This window comes from Poecile atricapillus, chromosome 4 (genome assembly GCF_030490865.1).
Source record: "Poecile atricapillus isolate bPoeAtr1 chromosome 4, bPoeAtr1.hap1, whole genome shotgun sequence".
NCBI lineage: Eukaryota > Metazoa > Chordata > Aves > Passeriformes > Paridae > Poecile > Poecile atricapillus.
Window position 1 is genome coordinate 28,562,901 of NC_081252.1, and position 25,669 is coordinate 28,588,569.

Here is a 25,669-nt window from a genome sequence, read left to right on the forward strand (position 1 = left end):
TCCCCCGAGCAATGAGTGTACTTTGATCACAACTTAGGCAAAGAAACTCTTCATTTTGGGGTCAGGCCACATTTCCCTATGAACTGTGCTGTGGGACTCCCATTCTAAGCAGTCCTGGGTAGGTACAAAAGAAAAATGCAGCTTGTCATGGATGCCAGGGCAGTTCCTCACCTCCAAGGGTAAGTAGTGACTGAACAGGGAATACACAGACTGCAGTCTGGATTTCAGCATCTAAACTCTGCTTAGAACCTACTTTAAGTATCCAAGCCCCTAAACTCAGTTTCTAGGTCATAGCTCCCTTCCAAAAGGTTCTGCTCCAAACCACATGGGAATGCTACAGCAGTAAACACATTATCAATTTAACTGCTCAGGTACTGTGGTACCAGCACCTGAATTTTGTATGCTTGAACTGAGCGAGCTCAATGGCTTTTTTTCTGTTTATGTTAACTTTCTTTTTTCCTGCTTTAAACTTCCACTCTTATGAGGCAAGTCCTATTAAAACACTTACACTTGGCTTCTCCTCATCTTTGCTTTAAAAGTACCTCCTTTCAAGAACTGTTCCACTGCCAAGCAGTTTATTTAAAAAAAAAAAAAAAGAAAAAGGGTGGCGAGGGAGAATAAATGAAAAGATGGCCTTCTATAAAATCTTCCAGCTCATCTAGCCCACCTCAAAGCAGGTATAGACAAGAATAGCTGCTCAGTGTGCGTGTAAAATTGTTTTACTAAATGTGGAAGGAAAAGCATTGATTCAGTCTCATAGACATGAGAAGTCAGGATTGCACAGAGTTGCCATTAGTGCTCTTGCTGCTGTGAAATCTGAAAGGAGTGGAACAGCCACTCGCTCAGAGGCCAACATAAAGGCAATGAAGGAAGCCAAAATTACTCTTCTGAATTTCCTCTCACTGCTGCTATAATTGGGCACCCCAAGGTATTTTCTTCTTGTTCACAATGCTGAGCAGTCAAACCCATCACTGCATACATAGTAGGCAGCATAAAACTGACAGTTTTTTGTTGATTTTTCATAATATGATCAATCAATTATTTCACTACGACCCAAAAAATCCTATGCGCATCATCAAAAGATTGGAAAGATGCTGAACAGAAAAAATCCCAACCTAAAACACTAAAAATCCCCAGAGATGCAGATATACTTACTGCTTTTTTTCCAGTAAAAGTCCATACAAAATGGTTTCCTTTCCAATTCTAATCACATCAAGTTCTGGCATGGAGAAAAAAAACAAACCCCATTGGCCAGAATAAACTTTCAGCTGGAGAAGTGCCACACAGTTCAACAACCATGCTTGTAGCTGCCTCAACAGCCAGAGCAGTGTAACAGGACTGGCTCTCAGCACTACAGGTACACTATATTCCCTTGCTTGCAAATAACAGCATGAAACAGCCCCCCATGCAAATTTTACCAGCTTGCACTGAACTGCCCCAAATGTCAAGCTGAAAGGTGCATCCTGCCACTGGCTGACAGCTCTACAGGCAGAAAGGCCCCATCCCAATGCATCATCGGTGACCTCAAAGAGCTGATGGGGATTGCAAATGGCCCTGGGGCAAGAGGTGTTTTGTACTCAAATACATTTTTTGGCCCATTGGGGTAAGATAATTAGAGGTGAAGACACTGAAATTCTCTTCCTCCAGTGTAAATCCATATGTGCAGAAAGGAAACCCCCCTATCACTGTGGCTGAAGGGCCCTCAACTTTAGAGCTGGACTTGATGATCACTGTGGGTCCCTTCCAATTCAGAACATTCTGCAAAAGAATGAAGTAAATCTTGAAGTCTATAGAAAATACGTGGACAAATACACTACAAACTCTTGGAACCTTAAAAGGTTTCAAGCTATGCATGCTGAAATCCTTGGAAAGCCACCTGATTATTGGAATATAAACAGGTACTTCAACTCCTTTTTAACAGCTCACATTAACTAGCCAACACTCAGCTGGCCACTCAGAGAAGTATTTGAGTGCAGACTAACTGTGCATCAGATTACAGTAACATCCATTTCCATACTTATTGAAACATCTTTATTTTTCCTCCCCCCTCCCCAGTTACAGATTTACAAAGTAAACCTTTTTTTATACAATTTTTGATTGCTCACAAAACAGTTCAGCTACACTGCAAAACCCAAGTTTTGGGATATAAGTAGTATAGATTCTGGAAACTGGTTATGAAATGCGGAGCTTCCTCAGAGCCTTGCCTTACAGGGCTGAGCTCAGCCAGTGACAGCCGTTTCAGACAGTGCTGCTCTGACCCTCTTGCTCTTTTAAGATCCAAGAAACTCTCGCAATAGCCTAGTTCTCCAAAGGTCCTTCCCAAAAGGCAATTCATGAAGTTTGAAAGCACTGAGATGCCAGTGGATATAGGACTTGTGGGAAAGTTCCAGGCAAGACAATGCAGCCACTCTGCAGAGTGCTACAGAATGACCACAGAAGGTGTAAGAACTGACACAGAAACGAGAGAACTGCCCTCACCCTTACCCATTAGTCAGCAGTACAACAACTGGGCAGTGTTTGCACAACACCAGCCAGGCTCACCAGAGTTTTTACCCCAAGATGCACACAAGCAACACTGAACCAGAAGCACCATCTGGTAACTACTACCAGTCACAGTAAGACATGGATTGAGGATTTCTGAGTGGATTGCATGTGACAGAGGAAAGGCCAGCTTGAAAGAAAGAAAAAGAAAAATATTCCATCTCATTCAATATTCTCCTTAGAGAAAAAGAAAAAAAAACTTGTAACAGAAATAGTGAAAAACAGCACAATTCTGGCATAACACAGAAAGGGGAAGGAGAGGGAGGACAGTCTGAGAAGGGAAACTGTGACTGTTTTTTGCTGTGGATGCGATTTCATCATTGCCTGTTAGAAGCTGCAGGAGTCAGGCTGAGACAAAGAGGATCATTTACACTGCAAAGGCAACCTCCTGAGTGTCCGGTTTCTCCATGGGCCTCATAAGCAGAGACCTGAACACAAACCATGACCAGACAGCACTACCTACAGAGCAACCCCTGGGAACTGAGCTCGGTGTAAAGTGTATTCATGGGAATGGCAGAGAAATTGATCCCGTCAGCCAGAATTCAGTTTTCAGAGCTGCAGCATGGGACTACCAGGACATCAATAAAAAACACAAAAACCTCTCAATTCTATGCAGGGCTCTGGGAGTTTCTGCAGCTTGCAAATTCCTCCAGGGATCTGAAGATTTCCTTCTTTGCATCCATTTTCAGGTGCTGAAGAGATCTATTTGAACAACAGGTTGGAAACAGATTCCTCCTAACAGAGAAGGAGGGTCTTTAGCAAACACCATTTCCCAGGTTGTTACTTCTGCTTGGGACACTCAGACTTTTATGCATCAGTTACAAGACATCTTACATCTTCTAAGAAATCCTGCTTTCCTCATTTCAATAGTCTCAGACATTTAAACTACACTGCACTGTACAGGAGCCTTTCAGAGCTGTCCCCTCTTATGCCAGGCTCACCACTCTGACTCAACAGCATCAGCTGGCAAAGAAATTTAAAGAACAAAAATAAAAAGCCATCCCTAGAACTATTAGGTGAATTCTACTTATCATTGTGCTATTTCTGTTCACAGTGGCATATTTTAATAAATTGTATGCTTGTGCACTACTTTCCATCAGTCAAAAAAAGCCCAAGCCTGCTTATGCCTTCATGACATTTTCCTGCCGTGGATCTTTAATACTGTGGCCATTGATACTAATCCCAGGAAATGAACAAAAACCTTCAACCATCAACAGGAGCTCACGGAGGACTCAACAAGGGAACATCATAGCGGCTTTTGCAGCCACCAAAGTGCTTGTCAGAGTTTCCAGAAGAATCATACCTATGAGCTCTCTTCATTCTCCTCCTCTCATTTTGTTTAATCCCCTCTACCCCCCTTCACAGAAACTCAATAACCTGTTTACCATGCCTACAGAAAACAGTATTATAAAAAGAATACCTGTAAGAAAATTAATAAAAAAGCTTATCTCACAAAGTGTCAAGGAATGGGATTTAAACCAAGATGCTATATGGGACCCAAAATTCATTGATATGCATTGTGACCCTTTCACATCTTCCCTTTTAACAGAAGCAAAAAATATGAAAAATAGAGTCCCTCACTTCAGATACTTTGAAAGGAAAGACAGTGAACAACAATCTCTTTAAGTACTCTCACATGGAAGCCACACCCAAACTTTAAATTTTTGATTTTAAGACATCTTGAAAATGAGAAAGTTAAAATGGACCTGGGGATGACTAATTCCCTTGGGCTGGAAGATGGCATGATGACTGGATAGTTAATAAAAATAAATTATATTCAGAAAGTCTAGGAAAAATGTAATATACTCTAATGTAACTAGCAAACAGGAGGAAACCCAAGGAGAAAATTCCAGAACCTCCTCACATATTAGAAGCATAACAGCCCAGCTCTTTTTCAATATCTTTCACAAGAAGAAAACACCTACACTTCTGTAGCCAAAACAGACCTCTTGTAAAACGGCCTGACTCATTCTGGATACAGTCAGCAGGCAAGTTTATTTATTTGGTCAACTAGCAGTGGGTTGTGTAAACAGTGTAAGATCACCAGGTTCCTTCACCTGCTCCGTGCCAGCCTTGCTCACACTGGGCTTGTCCCCGTTGGAACAGGGACATACCATTGCTTATGAGCTCTCCTAAGTCTCCACCCTGCCCAACCAGGAGCTGTCCCACTTTGAATAGTTACACTTCTAACACAGAGTGCTCCTTATCAGCTGAAGGGAGAGGTTTCACCCTGCAAAGTAAATGCTTGCAAGCTCCACAGGAACAGAATCTAAGCTGTGATTCCTTCTGTAAGGCACAGAGAGCATTAACAGGGTGAGTAAACAGAGAGAAAGGTCAGTAGCAGCCAGTTAATCAACTAATTCTTGCTTCTTAACTGGAACTCAGTCCCAAAGTAAGTAAAGATCTAGCTGAAACCTGAAATGTTTACTCGTGCAGGCAGCATCTCAGATTTCTCTTTGGTAACCCAGGATTTAATGGCATCATTCCCCTTGACAGGATGTTTTACCTGTTTTCTTGGGCTCCAAGACACTAACCTAATTTAAACACACGAGTTCTTGTGCTCAATCACATATTTACTTCCAAAATGTGTTATTACACTAACAAAACAGTCTTACCAATGCTGGATTAAGAAAAAAACCCAAAACAACCCAGAAAAACCCATTAGGTGTAAGAGCATTTAATCACAGCCTGAAAATGGTTAAATGAAGGAGCAGACTTGTCCATACATCACAAAAGTCCTTTTCAATTTCCAGGGACAACACAGACAAGCCTTTCACTTTCTCACGGCCCATCAGATGAGCCTTAATCACAGCCTCACACTCATTCCCTCCCCCATCAAACCAGAACAGATGCCACACCCCTCATCACGGCCCATCCTTGGGTTTGCTCACAGAACACCTCCAGGCAAGGAGCTTGGGAGGATATTATAGACCCTCTCCCAGGCTATTTTATCATATGTGGTGCACAGAAGGAACATGGATAGTTACAGCACGGTACAACCCAGAGTGGTTTTATCATTTTCCAACTGGGTTATGTTTTTATTTAATGGGTTTTTTTTAATTTAATTTTTTGGAAGTCATATTGTAAAAACAATCAACCAAAAAGATAAAATCCAACTATCCCCTGTCAGTTACCAGGTGCTTTATTTCACAAAGTATTTTCACATGTTTCAGTGATTTCTTTTCTTACAGTGCTAACAACAAGGAATTCAGCCACAGTGGGACTCGAGCAGCTCCACAGGTAGCACTGCAGGGTCTAACCAAACACTAGGCCTTGAGTGGAACTTGGGACTGTGTCAACAGAATCACTGAGCTTACCCAAAATTCAAAGACAATCAGGTTCCTCAGGACATACAGAAGTGGCAGAGCCCAGCCTCCCTGGGACCTTCAGGTCTTTAAGTAGAAGCAGCATCACTGATCTATGATGCACATCCTCTGACTAAAAGAAAACACCTCTAGCTATATTTTAAAGGCAAGAATCATTGCTTTTAGAACCATGACTAATTTGGCATTTAGCTGAGATGTGGTAGATTAGGCCTTAAACCCTCTCTAATCAGGAGGGGGATCCAATTTTATAATTCTTAGTTCCCAAGAAAGCATCCTAACACTTAAGCTAACAGTATTCCAGAGCCCAAGATTTCTCTTCCAGTGGTTGCTCATACATTTCTCATTATATGGCAAAGAGCATGAAACACTACACCTCTGTTCAGAGAAAGCTTCACTTCAGATACAGGCATTCAGACTACAAATCTCTCAGGCTTCAAGATTAATAAAAAATTGGATGAAGGCTTCTTCCACTGAACAACCAATTGTTTCCACCTCACTGTAAAACTCCACTGTAAGGAATAAGGCAGAGACCCCAAGCCCTGAGACCAAGGAAGGAGTTAAATTGCTGCCTCCTCACAATTACCTACTACCATAATCTCCTTTCCCCTTCTCCTGAGCTTTGCATGTCAGCCATAGCTGCCATTTCATGATGGGAATTACACTTCCACAGCACCAGAGCAATGATACCCAAGGCCATAAAGAAAAGGTCCTGTTAAATCCTGTCAGAGCAGTCACACTACAAGGAAGAGTAACACATACTCTGAGGTGCAAACACGGTGGGAGGGGGAAGAGGCAACAGAAAAGAATTGTTACTGCTCTCCAACACACTCTTAAAAACCTTCCAATTTTAAGCTTCAAGATTTCTTGCCAGTTACAGTGCTCAATGCCTTCCACACACACCAGTGGTAGGTACTAAACTGAACTCACCTACTTGTTTTCCCCTAAAAGCTGCCATGATCTACCTTGGAAAGAGGCCACCCCTCCTTTGCTCTTATTTTGTAACCTCACTTAAGAGGCAGCAGGTGCACCCTGGGAAGGAAAAACCCTCCCCTCACTGCTGGAGAGCAGCCCCCAGTCCAGTGCTGAACAATTCCCAGTCACACCCACTCTGCCCAGCTGCAAAGCCTCCTGTCAGCTAATGGAGAGCAGGTGAACACGTTACTAAAAAGCTGTAGTACTGTGTCAAAACCAGAGCAGCTTCAGCTGGGTGCTCTCCTCCAACAATACCTGTCATTTTCACCTATAAACTGAAATATTGTGCACTTGACTGATTCTGTCTCATAGATGTGCCGGTTTACCTTTAAAAAAGTGGAAATGACAAAACTTGCTTTTTGCATTCCTCACAGTTAATTGGATTTAACTGGGTGGGGAGGAAGAGAAATCTCTCTGCACTGGTTTGGTTACTTTGCATGTAATGGTGTAATTCAGCTTTTCCCTGATGCTACAGAACCCAGCTATGCCTTGCTTAAGAGCAAACTCCCATTCTGGGAGTCCAGACAGTTTCTGTGGCTCCACAGCAGACTGTCTGAGACTGCTGTCTGGGGCCCAGAAGCATAATTATACTAATTATGAGAGAGAAAAGATAATAGATACAGAAGTTCTTTTCCCTAATCAGCTCTAGGTCAAAGCTTTACCTACAGCTAACAAGGAAATAATCTATTAATGAGCCCACGTCAGGAATCGGCATAGTCACAGCAGTGCAAACACAGAAAGTCATAATTTGCAACAAATGGGTTAGAGCTACATTTTTTAAAAATTGGAGTCTTGGGCTTATTACTAAAGACATTATTATCTTTTAAACTGCAACTGCCTTGGTGCTTGGTCTTAGCTTAGGAAGAAGGGATCCACATAAAGCAATGAATATGATATACTGAAATTTCTGAGTTAGGACTACCAGAACAAATGCTGAAAGTCTAAATCAACCTCTGAAAATGCCAATGCATTACACCAGGTATTTTGAAGACAGTTTTTCTTATTTCTCCTGCTAAGCATGTTGGTTATTCAAGAGAAAGATGCCATTTATTCTTGAATGATGCTAGTGCATATATCACAGGATTCTGGGTGTTGGACCATCCCAGGTGGCTTAGAGCTTCCTAGAGAAAGTGGACTGTTTTTTTCTTGTATGACTATTTTATTGTGTACTCTATATACAAATAGTAGACTAAGAAACTGATTGACAAAAATATCAGTGCAGCCTTTGGATATGCTACAGCTGGTATTATTTTTTGTAACAGCTGGTAGACGACCCACCAGCAGCTGAAGTGCAAAGAGATGCAAGGAACTGACTGTCAGTGCTGTGTGTCCTGTGCTTCTAAGAGCATGGTGATGCACACATTAGAAGCTATCCTGGCTGTATCTCCTAGCTGTTGCTGTGACTGAAAAGCTTTTCAGGGTAGCTGTCTGCAAGCAAGCCTGCTTTTTGTTTTTTCCTTTCAGGGAAGAAACAATTGCACAGATGCAAATCACAGCTGACGGCTCCTCTGCTGGCAGCCTGTGGTGAAGGTGGGACATGGGGTCTGGGCTTTATGGTAGCTCCTCTAATTCTATTTCAACTGTCATAATTGTGTAGTTATTGGGGGAGTTAATGTATATTTAATATGCAGCCTGCTGGGAGGAAGGTTTGGGAAGAAAGCAGTGCCAAATGCTACTTTTCCTCTGTACAAGCACATATTTCCAGAGTATTGTGGTGTTAATGTTCCCTAAGGAACAAGCTGTAAATCTATTTGTGGACCTAGGTTTTTGGCACAGCAGGGCTGCACAAAAGGACATAAAAGTATTGCAGTCTTCAGATTCTGCAGGAGAAGCAACAGTTGTGATTTCAGCGAGTTCCCCATGCAATGTGCGGGAGAGAGCGCAATCCATGCAAACTGCTCTCTGCAGCACGAGCTGGTTCAGCACCAGGGAGCTCTGAGGAGGGAGAAGCTCCTTAAACCTCCCCCTCGTCAGGGGGCTCAGGCTGCTCATGCAGGCTATCAGGAGTCCCCGCTTTTCATCTGCAGTTCAGCATACTGAGCTCTGCCCTGCCTCCCCCTTTGCTCTCATGAGGAAGGGCAACATCTCTACTACACAGCATGAGCAGAGGAAGCAGCAGTTTCCTTGCCCTTCCTTAGCAGTTACAGCACTCATTCAGGATGTGGGAATAAAACCTCGTTCCGTGTCTACATGCTGGAACTCAGATCCATCTGTTCAGTTTTGCAAGGGCCGAATTTCCTCAGAAATTGGAGAACTGAACACTCTGAACCATTGTGTAAAATGACTTGTCTGGAAGCTGCTTAGATGGAGCACCGCAGGGAGAGAAGCCTACTTATGGCTCAGGTGACACAGACGTGCCACGGCACTTAGCCATGAAGAAAAAAACAAAGGTGTTTCTGACAATGTCAACAGCCGGAATGTCCAAGTCCAAGGATTTATGTATGAAAACCAAGGATCATAGAGCTTCCAAATTTAGATGGCCACAAGCAGGCTGCAATAGAAGCTGTATTAGTTCTTCCTGCAGACCAGTGCTTGTGACTTTCATGCTCCAGATCAGAGGCAGAACAGACAGCATCTCATGTCCATGATAATCAGGCTCACCAGAACAGAGCCCAAGCACAGTGCTTCCCAACAACCCAGACATAAACAAATCATAGGACTATCTCTTCAGTCAGAAAATTAAACAAACAATATCCAAGGCCATGCTTGCTTCCCTGTTACTTATTAAAATTTCCCAAAAGGAAACAATGCTTAAACTGTGTATCTGCTAATAATTTGCCTGTAACTTCCCATGTTTTTTGGCCAACCAGCAATCCAGGATTGCAGCCTGAGAACCACCCAAACAGTGATGGTTCTTCAAATACTACCATCCTTTTCTAAAAAGATTTAAATTCTGACAATAATGGGGAACAACTATCCAAAGCCAGGCAAGGCAGTATCTCGTCTTGCATAAAGGAAAGTCTGACAACCTCATGTCAAAGACAGATATCATACTTTGTTTGTGATAACAGCTAAGAGTTCAGGGATAAATAAGGAAAGCACTCACTGTAATGGAATTGTTAGGTTCAGCTGGGAGAACTAGCTTACACTCTAAACAGGATAAACCAGCTCCTACCGGTTTACATAAAACACCCGAAATAACAATGCCAGCACCATGTGTCAAATCACTGAACCAACAGAGCACAAGATCAAATTGCTGTTGGATAATCAACAGGGCCTCTGAGGCAGATTGTGCTTATCTTCAAAGAACTGGTATTCACCTACTGATTCGTTAAGGCGTCTCACGCTCTTACACCCTAATTTTCTTTCTAATATCATAGAATGCCAAAAAGATGGTAAAGTACAAGCATAGTATGGAAGACATCTTATCTTCTCTGTTCAAATGCACCTTTTGTGGCTATCACAGGACTCTCAACATATACAGGATGGTGCTAAGCACTGCACTCCTTCTGAGTCTCTTCCTCACAACCCTGTATTTCTCATATTATCTTCTAGACCCTCACCCAGCTGAAATGACTTGGGCTGGTGTGCAGAAATTACTTTATATTGCCACATACTTGAATTTGAACCTCTCTGCAGTGCACTGTTTCTGGTCTGTCTGGCTCAGGCAGCTCTGCCTCAGTGCAGTCCTATGCTTTTATTTCTGTACTGCAGCAACCATTCAATCACTGTACCATTCATAAATATGATTCTAGAAATGACATAGCAGAAGTTCATTTTTGTTTGTACCAGCAATTACTGATCACTGCCTGCTTCTCAGCTTTTGGGGTGGTTTGCTTGTTCCTAAGTTTTTGGTGCTTTTTAGAGAAAGGATTCTGTTTTGATTTAAAAACAGGAGAAAGAGAAGGGAAAGTAGTTAACCTTAAAAATCTGTGTACATGAAAGCTGTGTGCTTTTTTTCAAGTAATGCAAGTTATTTCCTGCCTTTTTATTTGTGATTGCAATTATTTTTATGTTGATAATGCAGAAGTCAGAAGCCAATCTGCTTGCTTTTAACTATGTTGACCATACAAAGAAGATTTTAATCTAAACAACAAGCAGATTGAAGCTAGAAATAAATGTTGGTCTCCAAGTAAAGGAAGCCTACAGGATATTCCCAAAGTAATATTTTTCGGGATTGGATCCACTGATATTTGTTAAGTGAAATAAGTTGGCAACAGTTCCCTTGTTGACAATAACAACAAAAAACACAGTAATTCCAATCATTATTTCCATTTCTTAACATTTATAGAGATCACAAGTTTTTTGGGCTTTCTGGCTTTTCTTTTGTTTTATTTTTTTCCCTAATTGATTACACAGCATGGATGTAGTTAAACAGAGGATCCAAATGCATCTGCCCACCTTTGTCAGTGCTGCATTTAGCCTGACTTATTTAGTAAAAAACAAATTACACTCCAGATTTATGGGGTCTGAAAAAAATCCATTAGTGAGAATTTGATTTGCATAATTAAAGTATCACCATGGAAAGTAAATGTTATTTATTATCACAAAAAAAACCCAACAAAATTGAACTGGTGTTATTAGGTGTTCACTTGCATTGCAATGGGGAGAAAGGTCAAAAGCATTTACCATTTCTAATAAAGCAAAAATATCTTCAAAGTTGTTCACTTCCAAACACCTAATTCATTCCTAACAAATCCCTATAGCTCCCATAATTTATGAATCCCAAGGATGCACTTAAACATCTGCAATTTCATTATTTCATATTTTATACCATTGGCTTAAAATTTTGACGAGTCATTGTGCAGGTAACAAGTCGAGAAGTTGAATATTACTATTGCAGGAGAAGCAATGAACCCAGCTGTTCAGCATCATCAAGAAAGGATTATTTCCTGTGACAGGTCATAGCAGAGGATTTTCTTGCTGTTGTTTAATACCTGCAACAGCTGAAAAAACAGCTGCTTGGTTTGAACATTTAAAATTCCCCAATGAGAAAATAACCTTTGTTTTTAATGTCTTTTGTGTTTTGAGGAGGATTGTTGGTGTGTGTTTTTCAAGAAAAAATGCAGAGCTCACAACCAACTTGTTTGAGATCTTTCAAATTCATAAAATCCTACTGCTCTTTTACCAAAGCATAGCAGTCTTTCACAAAAAACCAGCAGGGTAGATATATCACAATAGCCTCATGAAATAAACAAGGATGCTTTACGTATACATTCAGAAAAAGGTACTGAAAATTTGGAGAATTTCCAGAATGGCAGTGAAATATTATGCAGCCAGTAGTGAAGTGCCTCTCTCTCCTGCCCTTCCACAGAAGTGGCCACAGCCACTGGCAGGGCAACATGCCTTGAGGATATCCTTTGCCTCACAGGACTTGTCTTTAGCCAGGGTCTAACCCCTTATTCCAGTTTTCTCTCCCCTTGTAATTACAGGAAGTGAAGCCAATGTCTCAACTACTCCATGGCTTTCAAATTCACACACTTTCTCCAGGAGTTGCTCCATCACAACAAGCCATACATGCCTCTCACATCCTTTTCTGAACTGTTCCATGAAGCCAAAGAACTACAGCAGCAGAACTAAATCAGCCACTACCCTGTCTGCTTCTACTGCTCTACCCAATTTCTGCATTTAGTGCTGGACTAAGTTTAGAGAACGCAAATGCTCTGTCTGATTCAGCAGTTCTGCTAATGATCACACAAAGAACAACACTACTGGCTTGCTGCACCTAAATGGTAACAACTCCTTTTAGAAGCTTGTGGCACTGTAGTTTCAAACAGGTTGAGAGCAGTAATTCACTGTCTCCCCTTCATCTAGGTCAGGACTTCCCAAACTGTGGTTTCCACACCATGTGTGATGTGCAAAGCCAGTTGGAAGAGATACGCACTAAAAGCAGACACACCCAGAGTTGTTTGTGTGGAGGAAATAGGGACAGTAAATGCTGCCCATGCAGCTCAGTGCTTCCTCTTGTGCCTGCCAGCAGTCCCAGACCTGCCAGCACGTCTCTTTGTGTGAAAAAAGTCAACGTTGAAGATGGAAGTTAACAATCTCTGAGCATTTACTTATTTGGACAAGACTTCTTCTGTGCTCTAGGCCTGGGTTCTCACAGAACCAAGCTTTATGCACAAAGGTATTTATTTCACTGTTCACCGTTTTCACTACCCAGCATGAAGTATAGCACCAGAGATTCTCCCGTGCCACATGAGAGTGGGTCCCAGCAGTCCCTCTGCTTTCCCCTTCCCTGACTTGTCTTTCTGAAGTAACCAACAAATTACTTGGTAAGGATGTGAATAATGTGACCGTGCAGCCTTGCAGCTGTGCTCAGTCATCTGACTGCCACGTGGCATTAACTTGCAAACTAATCTGGATGAAGCTGTCATTCACTTTCCCTCACCTCACCTTCCTTCTTTCCATACCTCATGAAAATCTCCTATAGGTTCAAATGGCATTTTTCTGCTCAGGGTATCGCAGCATTTGCCACAAATTCATTTCAGCATCAAGAAAACAAACTTCATCAACCGAGTCCTGCATAGGGGTGGGAGAAAGAAAAGGCAACGGCAGTAACTCCCATCTCCACGCACACCTCCATAGGCAGCAGCGTGCTCCCAGAAAAGCAGTCCTCTGAGCCACCAGCCTGCACCACTTCCCCGTTCCTGTCGCCGTCCCCGCGCAGGCAGCGAGGCGGAGAAGCTCTGTGGTTACTGCCTTGGCCCCTTGTGCCAGGGAAGCAGGAGCGAGGCGGGGAGGGGAGCGGGCTGCCCGGGGAGCAGCGGCTGAGCTACCCCTGCTGCTGGCGGGCAGAAGTGCGGGGCTCTGCCCTCGGCCCCGAGCAGCGCCTGCCGCTCCTCGCTGCTCCGGGCCACGCTCCGTGTGCGGGTGTTTAACCGAGAGTCACACAAAGGGCACTGAGTGACTCCGTCTGCAATAAAACTTGAAAGTCCTGACGCTATAAATCTGCCACTTGCTGAAACCACTAAATCACGTATAGAAATCAACATCTGTAGTAAGTCTTCAGTTTCACAAAGCATGACCACACTTAAAATTTAAGATCTGGAACGCAAGAGACAATTTTCCAAGTACTTCAGGAGGCTAAATTACCCCAGACTTGAGCCCACTTTTTTTTTTTTTTTATAGTTTAAAATTTGACTTAATACTTATGCAGTTCCCTCCTCCAAACATACTTATTTTCATTTGCCTGCACCACTGAAATATGCTCTCCAACCAACTTCCCTAGGTGATCACCTTAATGAAATAAACCATTGTCTGTTTAGATAGAAGGGATTGGACTGGATCACTGGATACAGGGCAGTAAAAAAAAGCCATTAACAAAAATTTGAAAAAATATGGTGAGTGCATGATCAAGGGTTTTTGCAATCATGGAAGTACTACTACTTTTGTTCCATCTGGCATTTCCAGCTACCATTTTTCTTCCTGGGTCAGTGCCTGCATTCTACTGGATTATTTCTTAAAACACAGTAACTAAGAAAATAACACAAGATAGATGGAGAGCTTGAGAGCTTTTAAGAAGTGAATGAATCAACTGTTCCCCCAAAGATCATCCCTCTTTCAGAAGTGGTTTGGGCCTAAAATAACTGGGGATGTTGAGGCTACCACCTCTGTAAGCCCTCTCTAACCGCAGTCTGACCATGTTCTCATAGTGAGAAACAAGCTGCTGTGGTCAGTGTGTGTCACGGGGTTTTGTGAATGATACAGAAAAGATGATGGGCTCTGAGACACACACCCAGGCAAAAGGGTCCTCTTTCATTCACTCCCACTCACAAGTATAAAATCAGAACAGTAATGCACAAGGTGGGAAAAAAGATCCCTCACAAAAATATATTTCTTTTAACTTCACAGTCTCTCGTTTTCATATATATATCACCTTCTCTCACCTTCAGCGCCCAGACAACTCCCGTTCCAACACTTCCTACAAATCCATGTTCTCCAAAAAGGAGTGCACAAGCTCTCAGCTTGCCTGCACACTCACTATCCCCAGTCTCAGAAGCATCAGCTCAGCAAGGAGAAAACTCTAGAGAGTTCTACTGCTGCCTAATCCACATGGCAGATTGTAAATTCTCTGTGTAATTTCCTCAGCTTTTCATTCTCCACAGCTTCACAGCTGTACATCTCTTCTGCTGCCTTCTTGTCTCAAAAACAGCCAGAATGCCTCTGAAGGCAGACATATTTCACATGGGATGCCAAAGGTCCATCTTCTGCAGAAATCACTTGTGGCTGGATCATACTATGATGCTAAGTCCTTGTCAGCCCTCTCCATGAACATCTGAAATGGGCCCAACTAGAATTAACAACTTTGGAAGGGGAAAAGGGAGGGAGGAAAAATAAAGAAGAAAAATGGCACAGTATTTGCCAACAAACCATAAAAGTTCCGTTGAACTTCTCCTTTCTGCCTTCCTCAGATGGTTCTCTTTTTCAAATGGAAAGGGGAACTGTAAAAAGAAAGACTTTTCTGATCCTCTTTCCAAAGTGGCTTAATGATCATCCAGGGTTTGAAGCTGTTGTTAGGAGTTGGGTTTTGTTTTTTTTTTAAAGGCTGAATACTTATTCAAATTCTGCACTTCACGGTCACATCATCCCACCACTAGCTGTGACCCCACTAAGTAATGTCCTATTCCTTACTGTTTAAAACAAAGTATAGAGATTTTATTCCTGCATTGCAGTTTCAGTTCTGACATAATCTATGAACAGACCATTTCCTCTGGCTGCAACAGAGATGTCCATCACTAAGTGTTCATGCCATGCTTTGCTCAGTTACCAGTTCCTCAAATCTGCTGACTTTAGTCTGGTTATCCCTCTGACAGATATTTCTATCAAAATGCCCTTGCTTCAGTTATACGATCTAAGCTATAAAACTTTGAAAGCCTGATCTGAGAGGTGGAAAGCTCATGAGGCATTTGCTACAGTTAGATATTGTGCATCAGCAGCCTTTTGGGGACAGTCTACTCAACTGCCTCAATCTTATCCCTAAAATCTCTCTTCCAGAACTACTGCTTAATTTAACATAGCTAAATTGTGCATTATCAAAAGAAAGACATGTAACATTTTCTAGCCTCCTAACAAGGAGGAGGGAGGATGTAATGAAATTCTGGATATAGTCACCTTCCTATCCCTCCCTCTCAGGAGCTTCAGGTTCAAGCAGAATACCTCTTGGCATTCCCCCCTCTACACTGCTGCACAAGGAATTAAAGTAGTGATTAGAGAACAACGTCTAACAAGGATAGATCTGCCCCAGCCCATTAGAAAAATTAGAGAAGAAAAAAAGCAAGATGTGCTTAACTGATTGTCACAGCTGTTTTTTGATAGTAATATTGTAATTCAGTTAATAAAGTTGCAACTGAGTTTAACTTGGCTCCATGTTCTTTAATGTAAACAATCTGCTGCTGGCATTAAACATGTTAACATTTGAGCATATGGTGGAAACACCACAATTCTACTGAAATAAACATCATCAGCTTGAATAAAAAGCCAAATACACAGACTCCTGCACCAGAACATCTTACTAATGGAAAACTACTAACAAATATACTTACTTATTGGGACTGTATGCATAGTTCTGTTTGGATGGCTACAGTCTCATCATACAAGTATTTTCAGCCATTCTGCCAAAGGAATTGCCTCCACTTTAACATACAAGATTGGAAGTAAGAAGAAAGAAAGGACTACAGGAGGTCTGTACTGCATGTAGAAGTTGCTTCATGTATTAGAAGATTTTAACTTCCCACCCCTGCCACCATGTGTGATGTGAGAGTTCTCTGTCAGTGCTGTAGAAATATTTTACAGTAACACAGGTTAGGTAGGTCAGTAATCTCCACACCAACTCAAAGGGTTTGCAAAAACAATTTAAATTATGCTAGCTTAATCCCTGTAAAGCAGTGACTATTCACACATGAACTCTTCAGTCTGGTTGCATGTTAGAGAAATACATGTTGGCAGGTGTCTTTCCTGAAAGCTCCAGGATTCAGCTGACAAAAGGACACAAGAGATGGGGTTTAGCTCCGGAGAAAAGAACTTCCTAAAGGTGAGTCACAATTTTACCTCCTCTGTAAGCACAAGGCTCCTTTTCTGGACCTCTGCAACATGTGGTATGTAGGTCAGCAAGACATTAAGATACAACAGCATGCATTTAAGGTCCCAATATCCTACATTTTTACTATTTAGGGTAAGCTAAATTTATGCTGCTTGTGTGCTGTTTTGTGTTACAAGCAGGCAGTCTCCTCCACATAATACCTACCTGTCAAACAATAGCACCATGACATTGCAGTGTGGAAGCTGAGGGGTCAGAGTCTGTATAGAGCTCACCTCTTTCACACACCAGCCACTGCCCCTGGGTGACCAACGGGTGCTCACTGCTCCTCAAGTTCTCCATGGCACAACAGCAATAGCATTTAATTCTTCTACCTTATCTTACCTTTTTTTTATGCTTATGACTGTTAGCTCTTTGAGGTGCTACGCATATTTTGATGTACCTACTATAATGCCCTCTGATCATGATTACAAGTTCTAATAAATGCAGAAAGTTGTTATGGCTTCAAAATTAGGTTCCTCCATTATTCATATTCTGGAAAACAGTGTCTTTAAAATCAGAAAAAGCAGCTTCCTAGATGTTATACTGAATGAGAATTTAATTTTTATGGATACTCTGTATTATTTGTAGGGTCAGAATACTTCAGAGCAACATGAAAAATTAAAATCAGTAATTTAAAAATAGGCATTTTTAAATAGGAAAATTTATGATTTAAAAGTCCAGAAAGCAAAACCCAAAGAGAACTGGGAATGAGTCAGCTACATACCGTATTCACTATGCAACTAATCATCATAAAGAAACCATTTCTGCAAAACTTATTTTAATAAACTTATATTTAGAAACAGATTAGGCTTTTAAGTTAAAAGGAAAAAATCCTAAAGTTTTAGGAGTTGCTGTGCAGATATTCAGTAATTGCAACAGCTTGTTTGGTCCCTTCTTGGAAAAGGACATATACCCCATCCCACCCCTCATCCCTATTTCTCCCCCTTCTCTGAAAAAAATTCTTTTACATGAGATCACCAGATCATACATTTAGTGACAAATATCACGTGCTGTGCAACTTGCATACACCACACTTTCGGGCAGACCATAAGGATATTGGTATGATTCAGATTAGCTATACTATGCATGCAACAAAGAACCCGTACGTCACAGAAATATCATTATGATATTTTCAAGAACTGTGTCACTTCTTCCAAGAAGTGTAAATTGAATAGAGACATCTAAGACTAATTTACATTTCAGTTGGAGATATCTTGAACCATTCCAGCTCAAGATAAAGTGCTAAGTGAATCTGAGAGCAGACTTTACAAAGCAGATTAGTAATTGGGAAAGAACACCTTTACAGGGTTTGTAAAGAAGGGACAAAAATGTTCCAGTGACACTTAGGTCCACAGAAACACATCGCCAATCTCTTCTTTTATTGGGACAGGAGATGCCATTTCCTTTCCCACATCTGAGTCCCCTTGTTCTCTCCTCTCATTCTTCCAGTTGCATGACTAGCTACAACTTTCTTTTTATACGCACTTCACAATAGCACTTATCCTGACTATTTTCTCTTGAAGGATTTCCCTTCTGTGTACACACAGCAATAGAGACTTTGACAGGATCCCAAAACTCTGAACACTTAGAAGCTTTGAGTTGCCAATCTACAGGGTCAGAGAGACATCTGTTAGTAATCAGACTTCTTTGATCTTTAAGGTTTTTAAGCCATAATGCCCACAACACTACTGTAGCATAAACAGGTATTATTCCTATTTATAGACACAAAAAATGAGGGAGAGGTTTGTGTGGTTTGTCAGCCAAAAAGCTCTTGATTCCTTGTATGTTATGAGTTGGGAATCTAGTTAAAGCAATGCAATATGAGGCAAAAGTGAATTTCAGTGAACAGCTGTCAGGGGAATTTTGTCCTCACCTGACTGTACCTTGTTTCCTCCCAGCTCTCCAAGGAAAGCAGGTTTCCACTCAGTTAGACGTGATTTTTTTACTACACTGTATATTTTTAAGTACCAGGATATTTTTACTTTGACTCTTAAACCAGCTTTGTTCCCAGGTATCCTATGATTTAAAGTTAACATGCTCAAAACTCCCAGGTGGTCAGGAGTTATACTTTGAATTTGCCATTTCTGCACTCCAAAATAAACCATGATTAGGCGACTTAAAGGCCTGCTTAAAAATTAATTCTAGTCTTCTGAAGAACTCAGAAGGACAAGATGCTCATTTACACCTTGAACTTTCATCACCACTGATGCTCTTCTCACTCTTAAGATACTTATACCATCAGACAACCCTTGGACAGATCAGTCTCACTGGCAAAGCCTGCATCTTCAGTCAAATCCTGCAGAAAGCCTGTCAGTATAGCCCACTCCTCACTGTAAACAAAGCTGAAAGAATCCTACGTTTTTCGAGACACTGGAAGGAGTTCCCCTCTCAATGCTGGGGCAAGTCTCTATTAAAAATCAGACTGCTCATGAAAGAAATTTTTCTACCCATTTTACAGGTAGAATAAAGATGACTTGGCCTGCCCAAGCCCACAAGGTATGCCCATGCCCACTACGGAAAAGCAGAATTTAAAGTTAATTCTTTGTACTCCAACATAAAGCTTTTGACTACAGGTAGATGTTTATTCTTCAGCAAATTAAAAATGTGAAACACAAAATGCTTAAGAGAATCCCCAAACTTGTAGTTGGTGTAACAGCAGCAGGCAGATTACATAGCAAACCAATCAGTGGCATAACACTCCAATATCCTTATCCTCATACACACATCAATAAATGAGCACAAGACTAATAATAGCTACAAAATACAATAATTTCAGTGACTACACTTACTCTCTTCATCCCAAAAGAGAAGACTACAGGACCATCCAGTGTTCTATTAGAACTGGACACTGCACACAAAACAGTTTTTCAGGTCTGAAAAAGCCCCCCTTAGTTTCCAGTTAATATTACTACATACACAGAAGCAAACCACTAGGTGCTCAACTCAACACACAAATTTTCATATGTTCTGTAACATCTGAGTAATGAAAGTATTTTTCTTCTGAAGATAATGAATGAGAAAGTTAGTATTAAACTTGGTGACATCTGTAAAGAATCTACAAAGTTTATGCGGATGTTCTAAGGGAAAAAGCTAAAGGGCAGCAGTGCTCTGGCACATAAGAAATACTCTTCATGCACAGAATATCGAAATTATTTTTGGCTTCTGCATTTTCCCTTACAAAGAGAAATCCTTTTTTGACCCTTGCAAGTAGAGAAAATCATCAACAAAAATCTTACATACAGGCTTAGCCTTTTTAATCACTGTCAAGACTGACTCAGTTATAACTTAGCAGATCTGGAATGAAAATTTAATAAAAAACATACAGCACTACTTGAATTCTGCCTACAGCACCAGAACATTTTAAAACTTCTGCTACAAGTAGTGAAGAATTAATTAGCCAAAGCTGACAAATAATTGCAAAGTGATAATCTACTGCAGTGAACTTGGCTTTCTTTGGTCTACTCTCTAGACCCCATCCGTAGCTTCAGGAAGAAAACACAGCAATAGAAGGGAGCTGTGAGAAATCAAAGGCTGTTTGGGTGACTCAGTGAACACTTCTGAACACCCAGGTCATATCTGCGTAACCCAAGAGACTCCCAGGAAGTTAACAATATATACAGTTGCAGCTTTCCATTATCTTTCCCCACTGGGATGGCCAAAGATTAAAGCACTATTTCTGAGCACTCAGGGGATGCAACTACAACTTTTGTGTGGTAGGTGAATATTCTTCTTCCTTGGCAAGTACATCCTATTGACCTCTCCATTCACATGAAGTCAGCATTGTTATGTGTATCGCCCTTATTTTCAGGTGTGTTTTTAAGCATTTCAGTCACTCCTATTTAGAATTCTATTATTTTATGTGCTTGAACCTCTTAGATTCTTTCTGTTCTCTGCAAGCAAGCTTTTTCCCTATTTGTTCTCTACATCCCAGAACTCTTTTCCATTGGGAGTGGAACCCAGGTTGTCAAACCTGATAGGAAATCACCTTACACTTTACAGCAGGGGCAGAAAAAACCAACCCTTTGCACCCTACTGATGTAACACTGGGTCTGCCTTTTCACCAGAGAAACTGAACTACAAGGCATCAAAAAGATTCAGTCCCAGCAAAAGCAAAGGGAAGCACGGAATAGTTCAATCAGCTTAATACTGCTTTATGCTGTAGCTCACAAGTGTTAAACACAGAAAAGTTATGGCAAAGTGTAGTATCTTCTTGCATAACATCTATGAACAGTTCTCCCAAACATACCTCAGAATGATTTCCTATTCTTTCAGAGGTTTTCCAAGTATATCCATTATTACTAACAGCATGAAAATAAAATCCTAACAGGGACAATACCATCCTATTTTCATAGTCCTTTTATTTTCACACTTTAAAGAATAACGAACATTATTTCCACGTAAGTACAACTCAAACCCTACTTTCGACTGGGGGGATTGATGTGTGAACTCCATGCCAGTGAAAGGTACTACTCTGAGCAGCAGCTAATGATTTATGTAAGTAAAAAGAGCCCTCACTGTCATAAGAGCAAGGGGCATAAAAAGGTAACCTCTCCTTTCTCTCCAAGAAGAGGAAATCATGATGAAAGTTTATCTTGAAAGAAGTATATACACGTAAGTATTATATTTCCAACACAGAACAAAATACAGGTAAGATGGATTTATTTCCTGGAGAAAAAAAATGTGTTTCTTTTCATGTCCTCATTTCCAGGAGGTATTAGTATCAGATATAAAAAAGTTCCTTTCATAAAACAATTGAAAAGTGGACACTGCTACACTTACCTTCCTGCTAAAATGAAAATAATTTTAAATAGAATAATATACGCAAATAAATACAAACAGAAGACCTAGCCTGTGAAAAAAGCAAAAATAAAAAAATGCTTATTTCAGACTTCTTTTCCTGCAATCTGAAAAATATATTCTAGTTTCTCTGTCCCATCTCTCTACATCTCCTTCATTATGCTTAATTTCTGAAACACACATCAGTGGCATTCAGTGCATTCCCCCAGCAGGGCTATGTGTAACAGCACACCTTTATATCCCACCTGGGAAAAATCTTCAGAGAATCAGACAGTGACCATGAACACTTTCCTTCAAACTACTTTCACCATGACAATCATCTGTTTATATATTCAATGTGAAAGAAATACTTAAAGATTTTCAGATTTATGGTAGTATTAGGCATCTCTGATTATTTCAGTTTTCCCAAGTACTATTTGTTATTACCCTGCACAAAGCCTTAACTGATTTAGAAATTTATTTTTGCTTCTGAGATTCATAACCACATTCCATAAATACACTTAGAAATTAAAGAATACCGCCAAAATTTACTTGACATAAAAATGGAGTAACTTATGGTCTACCCTTGACAGTTCAGCACAGGTACATTTGTAATCAATATTTGGTCGTCACATGGGTACAACTTTTCACTCAATGTCTGAAAACAAAAGGTAAGAAAAAAGGACAGCAGTGACTATGTAGAAAGAAAATAATTTAATTTTACACAGTGCCCTTCATTGTTCAGCTGTCCTTAAGTACTTCACAAAACACTCCTAGGTGTACTACCATATGGACAAATACAGCAGCTGTTCTGTGAGCTACAAGAGCCCACGTCTAACCAGAGGAATCTCATCCTGAGAGGCTGCATGCAAACACAAGGCACTTGAGAAACATTTCCCCTGTTTAAGAAAACCTGGGGGTATAATGCTGCATGTACTTAGAATTCTAAAGTATAAAATAAAGCATGGGAAACCAGTGCTGTAAGTGTATGTTGGATGCAACATGTCTCTTGACTAGAAAAAATAAAAGTAGCCCCTAGTATCTGAAGTTTATGCTGCATTTCCCCAATCACACCTAAACCCTGTGTATGAAACAAAGCAAAACTCTAAGCAGATGGAAGAACCCCATCTCCTCCTAAGTGCTGAGGCCCAGCCTGAGATCTCCAAAGTGGCTGGTGCTTGTACACTAAACAATACACTAGAAGAGTCTAAAGAAGGGAAATTGTATCCTAAAATCAAGGAGACATTCCCAAGGTGAAATCTTTCTTAGCAAAAACTTAACTCTTTGTAAGGAAAAGGTAATCCTCTCTGGCAAGCCACAGCCCAACTTTTGCACTTCTTTGTCTTCCATTTCCACCCATACTAACCTTCTGTTTCCGTCCTTGGACCAAGCAGACAATGCTCACCTTTGGTCTCAGTAACAAGCTGGATAAAGCTGTCTGTCTATATTATAATTTCCTCTCTTTCTACTTAATAGCTGCCTTTTTTGTCTTTAATGAATGCTGTGGTACATATAGGCCAGACATAATCCTGCAGTAGGAAAAAATGGCAAATATTTGTATTATGAAAGCACAAAGCTTAGTTCTGTACATTTTATTAAACTTGGCTCATTGAACAAATAATTATCAAAAGCATACACAGTTCTAAAAATGGAAGCTTTCCATAAGGAAAATCCTTCCTGTGTAATGAAACACACAAGTTATCAAAACAGGATGTAGAACAGAGAGCACACGTGCATCCTTACTTCAATTGTTATGGCATTAGTCCTTGCTAGTTGAATTAATCTTTGGAGGAATGTTGTATTTTTTTTAAAGCAAGCATGCTCTGTTCCTAACTCTATGAACCCTGCAGAGACAACTGGGCACAAAAGTGAATGGAACTCGGGAAACAGTCACCTATATCAAAGAACATGGTAAACTCCTAAGCCTCTTACATAACGATTATTGTCGACTTCAAAAGGATTACAGTCAGGGTGGCCAGAAAAGCCCTGAGACAGAAATTGACACCCAATGGCTCAATTATTCCAAAATCTGGCAAACAGGGCTGAAGACAACTTATCTCTCATCTCATTTGGTACACTTCATGAGTGGATAAGAGCAGTTCTGCAGTTCTGAGATTCAGAAACAAACAAGCAAGCAAGCCCCTCATTTTCCCTCTGCTCCACCCTACACAGACATAGAAAGGAAACATTCATTTTATCATGGCAGTGTTTATTTACATTTTAGAGAAGGTTTACACAAGCTGAATAGTTGTTTCAACATGAATTCAGCAGTCAGTGCTTTTGCTCATCTTCAAAGAAAGGGATGATTTTTAAGATTTGATGATGCACCTTCAGAAGACCTTGATCACTTGGGAAAAAAGTACCAGGAATCAACTAAAACAAACAAAACAAAATACAAGAGTGACATTAGTTCTATACAACCAGTCATATACAAGCACTTGAAAAAACAACATGCTGCCCTTTCAGCTACCTTCCCTCCCATGACAATACTGCTGTGTTAGCTCTATTCCCCACCCTGTAGGAAGCATGGCCTCAAAATAATACCTGCTCATTTTAACAGTTTGGCTGTACCAATCCTGCAACAAGTTACAACACTGCTGTGATCATCCCTGGAAATCATCACAGATCAGATAGATTATGTATAGTTGTCTGTCAGAGGTCTGAGATCTAATACTTTGCTAAATAAATGCTATTTATTGGCATGCCACATAAAGGCAAATGGAATGCAACTTGCTTTCCCATGACATGGGCTACACAGATGTTGCTTCTCAAACTATCTGGCACTCGGCTCATGACTAAGTTTAACTTAGTATTTCTGTAACCCCCTCCACCTCAAAAAGCACATATGTCTTCTCTATAGTTCCTGCCAGTAGAAAAACTTTTCTTAAAGTAATTAAAACTGAAAATGTGGGACACATTCTTATTTTTTAAAGAAAAACACATGTTCTGTTAACATGAAAAATAGTCATAACAGTGAAAGGATAAAATTTTGTCTTTAAAACTTAGGAAAGTAGGTATGGTTTTATCAATTTTAGGAAAAGGAGTTGTTTATTTGGTTAGCTACTGTGAGGAATGACAGCAATGCAACCTATCTCTTTTAAAAGGATAAATGGTATGCATTTGCCTTGCATGATCAGTAAAGAGAAAAATTTTGTCTTCCTATCTTTTTATGTGGACTACACTTTCACTCAAAAGTAATCTTCTCCCACAAAGCATTCATGAATTTCTATTTAACATATTCTATTTAACAAGAGACAGGCAATACCATATGACAGGATATAACTATTATAATTTTCATATACACAAAACTGCCTTTTTGCAACAAAACAGTTTTCATGTCAATTTTTAAAGCCAGCAATTAAGAGAAGTCATATGATATCTGAGAAAAAAGGTACCTTCTGGGGAAACAGAATCTCCATTCATAAATGCAGGTGCCTAAAAAACAGAAAAAAAAAGATAGGGAAAAATATCCCAAACCAACATCTCAGTATTTACTCAAGGTTTCACAGATAGCACCCAAATTCAAAGGTATTTTAATGCTGAAGTCAAGAGGTATTAACAAAACCAGAACTTTCTGTTGCCCCCACAAGACAATATTCTACCTTACAGATTTCCCACCCCCATTGTACAAATTTATTTGTTGTTCATAAATGACAAAACAAACTCAAGAGCAATGTGTGATAGATTAACACCTTACCTAATGCAAAGGGGATTTTTGATGACTGTATCACCTTTGAAAATAACAGGATTTGTTGTTTACATCTAAAGAATAAAAATGCCTTTCTAGTTACTATACATGTTTCACTGTCAGGTATGCATGTGAATACATACACACACATACAATTTACATTAAATACATGCAAACAATTGAAAATAAATGTGTGATGATACTCTTTTACAATTCCATTTTGACATAACATTTCAGTTCTGTGGAAACTGACTATCTGTTTCCAAATTCAGGTCTGGCATTTCAAAGCTGGATATATCACTATTCAATCACAGGAGTGCACAGCCTGTCTCGTCCTTTAACTTA

The 25,669-nt window shown here is 40.4% G+C and overlaps 1 protein-coding gene across 1 annotated transcript in view; it reads right to left on the bottom strand.

Annotated features, from left to right (window-relative positions):
• Nucleotides 1–23,824: 23,824 nt before the first annotated feature.
• The window catches only part of PPA2 (inorganic pyrophosphatase 2), a 35,056-nt gene continuing 33,211 nt past the window's right edge, over nucleotides 23,825–25,669 (bottom strand). Inside the window, exons 11-12 of the mRNA XM_058837890.1 lie at nucleotides 25,032–25,071; nucleotides 23,825–24,009 (exon numbers count right to left, since the gene is read on the bottom strand). Of these exons, the coding sequence (XP_058693873.1) occupies nucleotides 23,981–24,009; nucleotides 25,032–25,071 (69 nt within the window). The 3' untranslated portion in view covers nucleotides 23,825–23,980. The remainder of the gene's footprint in view (nucleotides 24,010–25,031; nucleotides 25,072–25,669) is intronic.